At 41.9% G+C, this 12,921-nt stretch overlaps 1 protein-coding gene across 1 annotated transcript in view; it reads right to left on the reverse strand.

The window, feature by feature from the left end:
- Positions 1-10,618, reverse strand: part of BICC1 (BicC family RNA binding protein 1) — a gene marked incomplete at its 5' end in the record, with an annotated part of 120,304 nt that extends 109,686 nt beyond the window's left edge. Inside the window, 2 exons of the mRNA XM_081105216.1 lie at positions 2,755-2,943; positions 10,480-10,618. Coding sequence (XP_080961342.1) covers positions 2,755-2,943; positions 10,480-10,618 — 328 coding nt within the window. The remainder of the gene's footprint in view (positions 1-2,754; positions 2,944-10,479) is intronic.
- Positions 10,619-12,921: the final 2,303 nt, after the last annotated feature.

Genomic DNA, 12,921 nt, shown 5'->3' on the forward strand with positions numbered 1-12,921 from the left:
GCTATGCTTAAAAAGATGTCCTAGTGGTCATCAAGACAAATAGGAGAATCAAGATAGACAGGGGAACTGGAAAAGGTGAGGTCACAAAGCTGTGGCTGAAATCAAAGAAGCCGTCAAACCTCTGAGAGGAAAATGACTATCTTATGTCTCAGGGAGCGGAAAAAAATCCTAACGTAAGTTCCAGATAGTTTGTTTTTTTAAACTTATTATGGCCTCCATTTCCACCTTCACAAAACCCAAGTTCCAAGCACCACTAAACATTAAATCCCACCTTAAAATACTGTAGAGACTTTTGTTTTAAATCATAATTCTGGATGCTGTACATTAATAAGGCAGCTAACAAACAAAGGTCAGAGATAAACCTGGGATTTCTCCAAGGGGCAAGAAAGACCTAGGACGCTTACAAGCGAGTTCCATATATTTTTTAAAATATGCCCAGGGCTTCCAGGCAACCCCAACCTAAGTGCTTACTTCCCGTTCCAAAGAGGCGACGTTGAGTTGGACAAGAGCTTGGATGTGGACACCAGTGCTACAAGCCACTGCGCAGACTGAGTTGTGGAGGTAGCACGTTCCTAGTGTGTCTAAGGCTCAGCGCTTTGAGGAAGGAGACAGCAGGGACGAACCGTAACGGCAGCTACTGGCAGCTCCTACCATCTTCACAAAACCCAGGCAGGTTTAATAGAAAGCCATGAGAATTAAGGTGACTTTTTTTTTTTAATCATGAAAATGGGGGCACTGAAACAAGTTAATTTTATGGATCCTATCGTGGATGAAAACACTGACACCTCTCAGGAGGAGATCATACATTTTCCACAATCCAAATAACTCTTGCAAAACCTCACAAGGAAATCGCTTCCCAGGAACCCACGATAAACCCTAATTCTCAAGCAAGTCAGGATAGTGTCCAAAGTGTTCGGTTTGCATTCAAAGAATAATTCAATTAGGTGGCCCACCCTGGCCAACCCTTTCCAAAATAAGATGCTGATGCACCCCTGTTGTATGAAATATGAACTGAAAGTTGGGAAACATGCTTAAAATGACTAGTGCTGCCTTGCGGCACTAAACTATAAATACCACGATGTCAGTTAAGCTAAGGAATGCCTAGGAATGCAAAGCCATAAAACCTCTGAGAAGAAAATGACTACCTTCTGCCTCTGGGAAAAAAATCCTAAACTCAGTCCTAGCTGGTTGTTTTCTGGTTTTTATTTCAATTTAATTATTGTCCTGGTTTTCGCTTTCACAAAGTCAAACCTCAAAAAACAAATATCTGGTTTTGAATCCTTTTCAAAAACCATTCAATGACACCTTAAATATTTTAAAGACCTGTTCTAACTCTTAATTCTGGATGCTGTTATGGTAATGTCATTTCAAATAGGTCAGTTCCAACTTCTGGATATCTTCACTGTCAGAAGAATCTCTTCTCAATTCTACCGGTTTTTCTAGGTTTCTTTAGCTGCGCTCTTATAATATGTCACAAGGAGAGAGGAGACTTTGGAGGAGTCCATCTAAAACTTTAACTATGAAAAATAACTATTTGAAATTTTTATTGTAAAACTTACTCTACTCATTACTTTCAGGGGATTAATAATTGAAATGTAAGTTAATTCTTATGCTAATCTCAGATCTGATGAATAGAAAATATTTATAGTAATAAAAGTATTTAGTCGAGGAATATCAATTTTGAAATATATGAAGCAATTAAAATTAAGACTGTTATATTAGAAAGAACATCTATTTTTACAGTTCATCTTTAAAGGTTACTTTTTCATCATAAAAAAATCTGATGAAGACAGTCTGCTATGGATATTTAACAGTTTGGAAGCTAGAGTTATCTTAACTTTCTAATTTATATTTGCATTTCATAAACAGGGAGTGATGTTCTCTAAAGAGTAATGGCACTGGTTTTTTCATATTAAAAAGGTAGTTCATAAACATGGAATCCTATGCTCCTGTTTTGGTTTTAGTTTTAACTGTGAGGAGTGATGCAGGGGAGAGGTGGAAACAGAGGGCAATCTATATAAATAAAAGGCTAATATGCAAAGTGTCCCCACGGAGTTCGACCGGGAGACTGGGAGTTCTATCGCTCACTATGACGTGCACTGACCACCAGGGGGCAGCGCATAACGAAGGAAGGCCCCAATCTGTCCTGATCACCCGCCAGGCCTAGGGACCCTACCCGTGCATGAATTTCATGCACCGGGCCTCTAGTGTTTACATAAGCTGGAATTTGAAATTTTTTTAACTGGAAGAAAGTTATATTAGCTATTGAAAAAAGTTTCATCACAGATTTACAATCAATTATTGAAATAATTTCTCTTTCCAAAATTAGGAGAAAATAAAACAAGTAAAATCGAATCAAATTCTACATGCAGTTTCATCCATAAAAGAATTCCATTTACAGTCTTCAATGCTCAAGTCATAGATTTTTTTCCATCTCCAACAAATTCCAGATTAGCAGACCATGCAGAAAGAGAACATATCTACCAGTGTTCACTATACTACACATCTTGCAAGTCTGCAGCAATTTTAGGATAATATTTTACAGATGAAGGAAACCTTTGCCAAACCAACAACATTCTACTAACGTGCTTATTTCACCAAATTCTTCAATCCAGACGTAAAGTTAAAAATCCACAGGTAAGTAATCAGCATCTCAGTTCAACCCAAGACATGTCTATTTATGCTGACTTTACTTGAAGCATTTATTCTTGGACCAGGAAAAGAACGCTGAGCACTCTAACTTGACATTTATACTCGAAACCATTGAAAATTCATCATTCAAAATGGCTACCAGCTGGGCGCCATCTGCAGCCTGCTTCTCCCAAAGTCCAACCCATTTGCGTTCTATTTTCCTTGTATCAACAGAGAAGTAAGGAGGCTGTTTAAAGTTTCTTCTTGTACTAATGGGTTGTGAGTCAATAGCTCCTTTCACCTTGAAGGGAGCTAAATGAGAAGAGAGCCAACCAGAAAACACTGGACAGTGGCGCTGGGAAAGTAGAGAACTTCTCTCATGGGAGGGCGTCTAAAAACGGAGGATGCTTATTTAGCTGAAACATTAACGATATCTGCTGTATTTCACTTTAAATCTAAGAAATGCATCTCAATGATTCAGTTATTTATCACCTCCAGACTCCTCCTCACCTTTACCTTACACAGTCTTCATATCCATGTCCCATGTGCTCCTCACAATAATCTTATAAATCAGATATGTGACACCTATCTTACAGATGAGGAAATTAGGACTCAACAGAGTGAAGCAAGTGCACAGGTGTGTGTCAAAGTCCAGCTAGAATCTAAGTCACGGAACTCCCTAGAGAGGGTCATTTCTACCTCGTTGGCTTATGAAGGAAGTGGAAGGCACCCCAAACTCATGGTGAGGTCACTGTGAACGCTCAACTGCCCAGAAACTCGGCCAGGAATACCGAAGTGAGCGAGCAAAGTGGCTGCCCTCAGCACGCTCTGAGTAATGACACAGTGACCCATAGTTGGCCCCAGAATGGTTCAATCCAGGGAGGTACCCCCATCCCCATGCACACATGGAGAACTGTGAGAAGCATTTTGGTTGTCACAGTGACACAAAAGGGGCCGCACTGGTACTCAGTAGCCAGGACTACAGATGCTGAATTCCCAACAAAGGGCAGGACAAACTATTTAAGACATCCTGGCTTTGCACAGTTCCAATATGCATGAATTGCAGTTACCACAGCTTAGTTAACACCACCCATACCTCAACAACACAAGCGTGCATTCCAGTTACCAAAGTACATTAATTGGGAGCATCTATATCAAATACAAATTCTGCTACCAGCTCTTCAGTACACAAATCACTACATTTATCACAGATGTTCACCTTGATCTGTGACCAATCACACTGCTTTTTTCAAAGCCTGTTGGTGCAAACTCACTGCACATCTGTAATCAGTTCCTACACAGACAGCAAAGCAAGGAGTTGTGCTGACTTCTTGTCTCCCAGTGATAAAACCAAGGACATACTTCAAAAATGGATAACTAAAAGTGGAAACGTGGCCAACAGAGATAAAAGTGCAGAAAAGAAACACACACAAAATGACACGGCTGGAAGTGAAATTTGAATCGAATGTCAATGGGTATAAAATCCACAGCTGCCCATGGGAATGTTGACACTGTTGCTCTTTGAGACTCAGGATATGCAGCCAAGGGAATCTTAGTGAAGACACACTTATCGGCATCAATAACAAAAGCGGTTGTGAGTCCCAAAGGGACTGCTGCTGGCGAAAAAACAACTTCACATTAAAGAGATTCTGGGAGATATTTCACAACTTTGAAAGTACAAAGGATGAAATGTTGGAATCTGCTCCAGACTTATGATTATGACAATTCACTAAGGCAAGAGAAGATGGTCCCTCCTCATTGTGGCTTATCCAATCCAAAAAAAAGGCACTGTTCCAACTGTTCTTGACAAGGTCTTTAACAAAAATATGAAACACATCAATTCTCTATTTCTAACGTTTAAGCATAGTGCACCAAATACTAGTATTATTTTTTCATTTCCCTATATATTTATGATTGCAATAAAATAAACTGTCAATGTTCGGACCACAATTTTTAACGTTTGCAGATCCATTTACTTTCCCATTGATTACTAAAAGCCCTTTGCACAGTGTCAGCTTGCACGGTCATTTCCATGGCCCCATGATGCCATTCCACTGAGAATCACTAGTAAGATTTTTAAACTGTTCCATACTACAGGCAGGCTTAGCTAATTTATCTCAAAGTTCAGAGAACTCCTACTGATCAAACAAAACCTAGTTCAAATGTGAAAACTCCTCCCCCTTTCTCTCTAACCTCCCCAATCTCACTTTGTTGTGGCAATATTATAGTGCTTATTTCTTTGCCTTTTTTTCTTTTCTTACCAATCCCACCAATGAGTTGGGCTTCCGGTGACCAACAACTGTATCTTATTCATTTTTAAACGTTAGAATCTAGCACTTACAGTGTCAAGAAGCATGGTTCAAGTAAGTCACAGTGATGAAGGAGATAACATGAAGGGGACAGAAGAGGCAACAATTACATAAGACTTTCCAATTACATGGCACTTGCAGTATCATAGATCACAGCCACTTCCTCTACAAGTAGTCTCCTGTAACTCATTTGAAAAATAGCATTTTTGAGGAGTCTGCTTATCACAAAAAATGAATTGAATAAATAGTCATTAAATGAAAGCAAATTCTAAATCATGATGGCATTAATTTCCCCAGGTTATGTTTGCATTATAAAGGAGAAAGACACTCTTCAACCAAAATGTCTGAAGTGTGTGTGTGTGTGGGGGGGGGGGGGGGGGGGCGCGCACAGGGGGGTGTGGAAAGCAAGAAGCCCAAGTTCTGACATTTCTGCTCTAGCCTGTGGCTGGCACAAGCTCAGCGGGCCAACACCTCTCCATTTAAAAATAACCCAGGGCCCTGGCCAGATAGCTCAGTTGGTTAGAGCTATCATTCTGATACACCAAGATTGCGGATTCGATCCCCTGTGAGGGCACATGTAAGAATCAACCAATGGCCAAAACCGGTTTGGCTCAGTGGATAGAGCGTCGGCCTGCGGACTGAAAGGTCCCGGGTTCAATTCCAGTCAAGGGCATGTACCTTGGTTGCGGGCACATCCCCAGTGGGGAGTGTGCAGGAGGCAGCTGATCGATGTTTCTCTCTCATCGATGTTTCTAGCTCTCTATCTCTCTCCCTTCCTCTCTGTAAAAAATCAATAAAATATATTAAAAAATAAAAAGAAACAACCAATGAGTGGTACATAAATAAGTGGAACAACAAATCGATGTCTGTCCATCTCTGTCTCTCTAAATGCCTTTCTCTCTAAAATAAAAAAAAAATTCTAAAAAATGAGTCAGATTTTTATATTAAAATCTCCTGATTTCTCAACATTGACATGTATTTCAATTATGTGAAAAACACTTTGTGAGCCAAAGAAAGCATGAACCCTACGTTTTCATCTGTGCTCCAAACCAAGGAGAGTCTTCATGGGGTTTGGGTGGGTAATTTGTCATGACCTACAATGTTAGTGAAGAACCAGTTTCCTGACTCCCCTGGAATGTAAGGATCTGTGATCCTTAAGACTATTTCATTCTCCAAGATCCACTTTATTGTAATTCCTCAGAAAATTAATCAGATCTCTATTTGGTATCATGTTATAAATAGAAGAGATACATTAAACTTGAACTATCAGAGTATAACTTGAACTGTATACTTAAAAGTTGTTAAAATGGTAAATTTTGTTATGTGTATTTTACCACAATTAATAAAAACAGGCAGACATGTGACCCAATTTGGGCTAAAGACAAGTAAGAAGGGGTTTGATGGAAGCCTTTGAGAATGAAGCTTTCTGGCTTTCATAAGAACATTTCTGAAAAAAGTTTCCCTCTCCCACTAGATGTGAACAAAGGTGTGCACAAAAGTGTGAATGGGGAGCCTTGCTGCTTCAGGCTGCCTTCTGTGACCCTGAGGAGAATCAGCTTGAAGAGAACGCCATCCAACTGGAAGGCAGAGCTGAGTCAGGAAACATCTGCGGCCTGGAGGACATCATGCAGCTTCCTGATCACCTACCCCTGAAGCTCACTTACCTCCGCACTCCTCAGTAATGTGAGCCATATTGTTGAAGCCAGCCTGTGAGTAGAAACTGAAAACTGGAAGAATACACCTTCCAAACAAGGTCCTCCTCCTGACTGCCACATTCTTCTCCAACATCTGTGTTCAAAAGCTTGTCTCCTCCCCTCTCCGACAGCTTCTTCCTCATCACTCCTCACCACCACCTGCTACTGCACAGACTTAGTGATTCACTCTCCAAAGACCCGCTCCCATCCAGATAAATACCACTCGTGGGCACTTCCACAGAGGGCTGCACCACGGCAGGCGGCTCTTCCACCTTTCCCCCTACAAGTCATGAGCTGATGTTTCTCTCCCCTCACTCAAAAGTCTGCCAGTCCTTAGTCATTTATCTCTTAAGTTAGGCACAAACGTCTTAGCCAGACATTTAGGGCTGTCCATAACCAGGCCACAACTTAACCTTTTCAGTTTTACTTTTCCCCAGTCCCCTCTACTTTCATCAACATCACTATCCACTGTCCTATCCACCTCCACTCCCCATCTTTTTTTATTCAAATTGTTCTATTGTCCCACTGTCTTCTGCTGGTGAGTTTCTATCCACTGCTCAACACCAACCATAAAGGTGACCTCAAGATTCCCCCCTACCCCCATCAGATGCAATCTTTCCCTTCTTCTAGCTGCCATATTGTCTCTCTCATGCCAGTTATGTTATATCACTATTTTTAAACTGGTTCGCTCTCTCTTCTGGAATATATAATCCTTGAGGGCAAAGTCTAATTACCAGGAAAGCCAAAGAAACTGCTACCCTCTCGACAAATCACTGAGAAGATGCCTGGGCATTTCATTTGCAAGACAGTTGTAAGCTTCCAGGAGAACAGGCTTCCATCCTTGGAGGTACCCACAGAAAGAATCACTGTCTTTTTATAGGATCGTGCATCTAAATCAAGAGTCCCTGACTCATATGTTTATAGGAGCCAGGGAAGGAACAATTAGGAATGAATGGGCACCGTGTATGTTTTTAATTCAAATACACATTCCGCAAAAGAAAAAATAGATACAAAAAATTATTCATTTCCTGAATAAATACACCTTCTCTCGTTTTCTTGGAATCCACGGCCTCCCTCCCCCACATTTCCCCTTGGCCTATAGACAGGGGTAAAAGAACTCTTTTACTCCACCTGAGAAAACCCACAGAACCACAGCAGGGATAAATGGTAACTGACACTTGACCTCAGTGTCAGGGAAATAACTGGAAGTGGGAGGGGGAGCAGCCAACAGGAGGGCGCCTGTCCTGCCCAAGGCCTCTATCAGCAACTCCCGCCAGCGTGTGAGGAAGCTGGCCGCCCAAGTAGCCAGCTTTTCAGATTTTTTTCAAGAGAAGCTACCAAATCAGATTGGTATGTAAAATCTTCCTAACGTTACAATGCTGGAAGCCAAAAAATATATTAAAAAAATAATAATAAATTAATAGTCAAATGCTGGAAGCCAAATAAATTTATTTCAAAATCACTACTCATATGAATACAATATGGCCTAAATGAAAAATGCTTGATGCCAAATACAACCAGCAACCATTCATTTATCTACTGTTTACCTGAGATTAGTTAAAAGAAAAACAACAGGAATGTGGTAATACTCAAAAGAGCCGAGTACACGGTGCTTCTGCCATAGGAATCAGGAAATCTTATGTCCAGGCATTTTATAACTAGCTGGGCTTTGATCTTATCAGGAAGAAGAAACAGGACGCTATACAGCCCAGCACCTGACCTTGAAGCCGGGGAGGCCCAAGGCTAAAGGATGCTGGGAAATGAGACCAATTAAGCCTAACACAAGGTTATATGTAAATCCCCTTGCACATGGTAGGAATTTAAAAACTGCTAAACTTTCCTCAATTAACACTGAAAATTATTCCTTCCAAGAGGATGCCAGAAAAGAAAAAAAAATTGTTACCCTGCTGAATTTGGTACAGCATGGTAGAAGACATCTACTGTACTCTCAATGTACTTTTCTGCAAAAGTAATTTTAAATCTCTCTGATATGGGGGGGGGGGAAATGTGGAGCTCATAAAAAGTTATGAATAATATTTAAAGAATGTATACATTTCAAAAGTGAATTTAATTGATTATGAAAATTTCCCAAGAAACTACTCTGGAGGCTTAAGTGCACTAATGATGTCACGAAGGAGACTCGGAAAGACAAGCGGGCAGATGTACAGGATTTCATTAATCCGCAACAGTGCCGAACTGGGTTTGGCAACATTTCAGATGTCTGCCATGTGATGCTTAGAGTAAAAGTTTCGAAACAGTTTTTCCCTGGTGAATTTTTAGGTTCTTAATTCATATCTAAAGGAGAATCTAGCTAGAAACCACTAACATTTCCAGATTCCGGTTTCAAAAATATTAAGAGTCTCTTAATTCATCCTAAATTTCCAACACCTAACTTCATCTGATAAAGTGGCACATGATTATCCTCTTACAAAATATGGCCTGACGGTGGAATGTATGTTTATATGTTGCATTTATTTACAAAACAAGATGAATGGGAGACACTACGCTCAACCAGTAAGAAACAATGATGGACAAAAACAGCCGGGGGCCCTGCTCTCACCGGGCTGACAGTACAGTCAGGGAAACAATCAACCGGAGAACCCTTATTAACAGATAATTACAAAGCATGAGCAGTTTCATGAAAGAAGCTTACAAGTAGCAATGCTATCGTCTAACAGGGAGAAGTCTTGTAGTCTGTTAAAGAGGGGTGGCTACCTTGAAAAGGGGAGCCGCAATATGAAGCATAGTTACCCCAGAGGCAGTCACACAAACCGCACCAGGGAGAGCGGTCAGCATTCACTCATTTACAATTACTGCGTGCCAAATATGTGGCAGTCAGGGTGGCGAACATCAGGTAAGTAAAACAGTCGCTGATCACATCTACAATAGACTGGGGGAAACGAACAAATAAAATAAACCTGCTGGGGAAAATGAAGAAAAGGCAAGGGGAAGAAATCATTTTTTTAAATATATTTTTTAGATTTCAAAGAGAAGAAGGGAGAGGAAGAGAGAGACTGAAACATCAATGATGAGAGAGAATCACTGATCGGCTGCCTCCTGCACGCCCCCTACTGGGGATCGAGCCCACAACCCGGGCATGTGCCCTTGACCAGAATCGAACCCGTGACCCTTCAGTCCTCGGGCCGATGCTCTATCCATCAAGCCAAACCGATAGGGCAGAAATCATTTCTTTAAAGTGGGGGAGGAGTTAAAAGAAAACAGGATGTTCGGAGTCAGAACAAAGGCAGGTTGTACTTCATACTGGGTTGGATGATCTCTCTGAAGAAGGCTCACTTAAGCCAAGGCCTAAAGGTTACCATGAAGATTGCAGGCAGGGAGTACAAAAGAGCAGGGAGGCCCAGAGCATGAGGGAACTCGCGTGAAAGGTCCTGACAAAAGGCCAGCGTGGAGGAGAAAGTGGCAACAGGTGAGGCGGAGAGGGACGTAAGGACCAAGGTCACACAAAGGCTAGGAAGCTATGAAAAGGGCTTCGGATCTTCTAAGAGCGCTAGGAAGGCCATGAGGGGTTTTAAGTATTAAAGGAACATGACTTTGTGTTTTAGAGATCACTCTGAAGGGATCAGGGCTGGCAACAGAGAGATGAGTTAGGGGCAGACCCAGACCCTTACTTCCTTCTGGGGTGCAGCGGGGCATTTCCTTGGGCTGGTGCAATGCAGAAGCAGGGAATGAAGCCACTGGGACATGGGTGGGGGCTAGATGATGGCCAGGTAGAACAGGTAAGTGATAAGGACAGTCTCCAGCAGGCTGACTACCATTCAAGACAGACACAAGGCCAAGCAGACACTAAGGGGGGCAGGAAGGGGGGCGGGGTGCATGATTCTCACTATCTGCCAACATGTAGAAGCAGAAGGTTTGGATGATATCCAGAAAGCCACTGGGCACCAGAAGGTTCATCATGTAGAGGCCGGGCCTGGGCCTCATGGCCACCAGTTCAGATGAAAGAGCTGAAGGTGAGCACGTCATCCTGTTTGTCAAAGGGGAAATAGATTATGTGCAGGTTACAGGTGCTGACCCCCCGCCCCCCCCCCCCCACACACACACACTAGATTAATCACATCAGATGTGACCGTCACGGTTGACATAAGCCGTGAGACCCATAGGTGCCTGATCCACAGACGTGAACTGTTTGAAGATATCTGGAAGTCAGAGGTTCATGGTTGCCACACTGAGCTGCCTGACACCCCCACACTCTCTGCAGATTCCACCTAAGGAATGGATTGTGCCGGATCATATTTAGCCACAGGAACAACATCGTCAGCTGAAGCTGTGCTTCCACTTCCAGGATGGCAGACAGGGCGAAGATGTTGACACAGGTAGGGATGCTGTGGCTGATGACCAGGAGAAAGGCTTTCTGTCAAACCCTGCTTGGCAACAGGATCGACCCCACGCTGCTCAAAGCCTGGGTGACTGAAAATGCCTCCTCTTCCTTGCAGCAGCAGGTGGAGCATGAGGCAGAGAAGGCATCCTTCCCTGTGGAGCCAACCTCTGTCCACCTTCCTCTCCTAGGCTCTTCTCTGGAGACCTGGTAACGAATGCTGAGCACACCACAGGCCATACCTGCATGCAGCCCTAGCTCAAATGGTCCTTTTAATTAAAACTTACAAACTGTGTGTTCAAAACCAACCACAAATTAAAATTCTCAGTATCAACTCATTCGTTTGTTCAGCCAATACTTAGAGAGAGTTTATTATGTGGCAAGCACAACTGTAGATACTGTATTAGAAAAGAGTTTTGACTTAGTAGCACACGTATTTTCATTACACATGCATATACACTGCTTGGGAAACTATATTTTATTACTCACTTTTAGCAGATGGGGTTCTAACACATAATCTGGTGAATATTCTAAGACAAGTAGCTTTCCTTACTGTGCATGCTATCAGCTTGGTCTTAACTGAACAAAACTTTTTTTTACAAGAGAAAGGTTTATTAATCCCTCAAGTAAACACCTGGACACTATCTCTTTTTAGAGCCCCACTGTTAAAGAAAAAAGAAATAGCTAAGTGAGCCTAAGGCTTGTCCCAAGTCTTCAGTTTCTAAATTCTTCTTTAGTCTGATCAGGAAAAATGCTGAACTAGGTACACCAGTGTTAAGAGAGGGAAGAGAAATCTTGTTTTACAAGATGCTGGGTTCCTTAACGGCCCAAAGCAAAGTGTTTCCAATACATGAGGTAAACAGACAGCAGAACTCAATGTTATCGGTGAAACCGAGTTTTCACAAATGGGAGAATGTCGAGTCACACACTCCATCCGTTTAAACTGACGCAATCCTGGACCATACGTTTGGTAAAAGGGCGAATGGAGTAGCGGAAAGCTCAAATGTGACCACTGGGATACTTACTGGCTGGGATGCCAAAGCACAATTTTGATTTTTTTAAACCAGGGTCAGACCTAAAGGTGAGATTCAGAAGACTGTGAATTCATCTGGAAACAAATTGAGTGGAAAGTGTAAATTTTAAACTTTATTGCTAGTTTCCTTTTCTTTTATAAGGTCATTCAGCGAGGATCAAAGCTTACCCATGAGGAATTCACAAAAGAAAGGGCAAGAAACTGCTGTTTGTATAAATGGAGGTACCTGACCCGAGGCCACAATGCATTGACTGACATCTGAGCATCTAAAGATGATGTAAAACTTTTTTTTCAAGCTCAAATGATTCAGGGAACCTTCCTAAAGAAGTTTTACATCCAGCTTGCACCCTGTGCATTTTTATAAAAAAGTGGACGGTGACAAAATACGTAATTCTGTGTTTACTACCAATTTGGTATTCATTATGCTCCCAAAGGAGTAATTTATAGTAAGCTAAGATGAAACAAAGGGGGAAAACAGTTACTGAGGACCTGGCATGCATCAGCACTTCACACACACACACAGGATCTCCTCTTCATCTATGCCACCTTACAAAGCAGGGGCGATCCCCCTTTGGCTCTTGAAAAGGAAGTTTGGCAAGACTAAAGAACTTGCTTAGCATCATGTAGCTTTGAGTCAGGAGCATCCTTTAACGAGTTATATGTTCTTATAAATGTAAGTCACCTCTTTAACACTTCATTCCCTCAAATGCAAAACCAAAGGGCCCAGCATTTTAATTACATTAAAAGGTGAATTTGATATTCCAAGGACTAATGATGGAAGGTCACTTATTTCTTCCCTCCGCCTCCACCGGGTCTCCCTTGCCTTATCCAATGTCAGTGTTTTTTATCCATTCTTCAAGAACGTAGGAAAAGAAGCTGCCACACCGGACCCAAAAAAAGAGTACTTAAAAGTTTTGT

The sequence above is a fragment of the Myotis nattereri genome (assembly GCF_964212035.1).
Source record: "Myotis nattereri genome assembly, chromosome: 13".
NCBI classification, from domain to species: domain Eukaryota; kingdom Metazoa; phylum Chordata; class Mammalia; order Chiroptera; family Vespertilionidae; genus Myotis; species Myotis nattereri.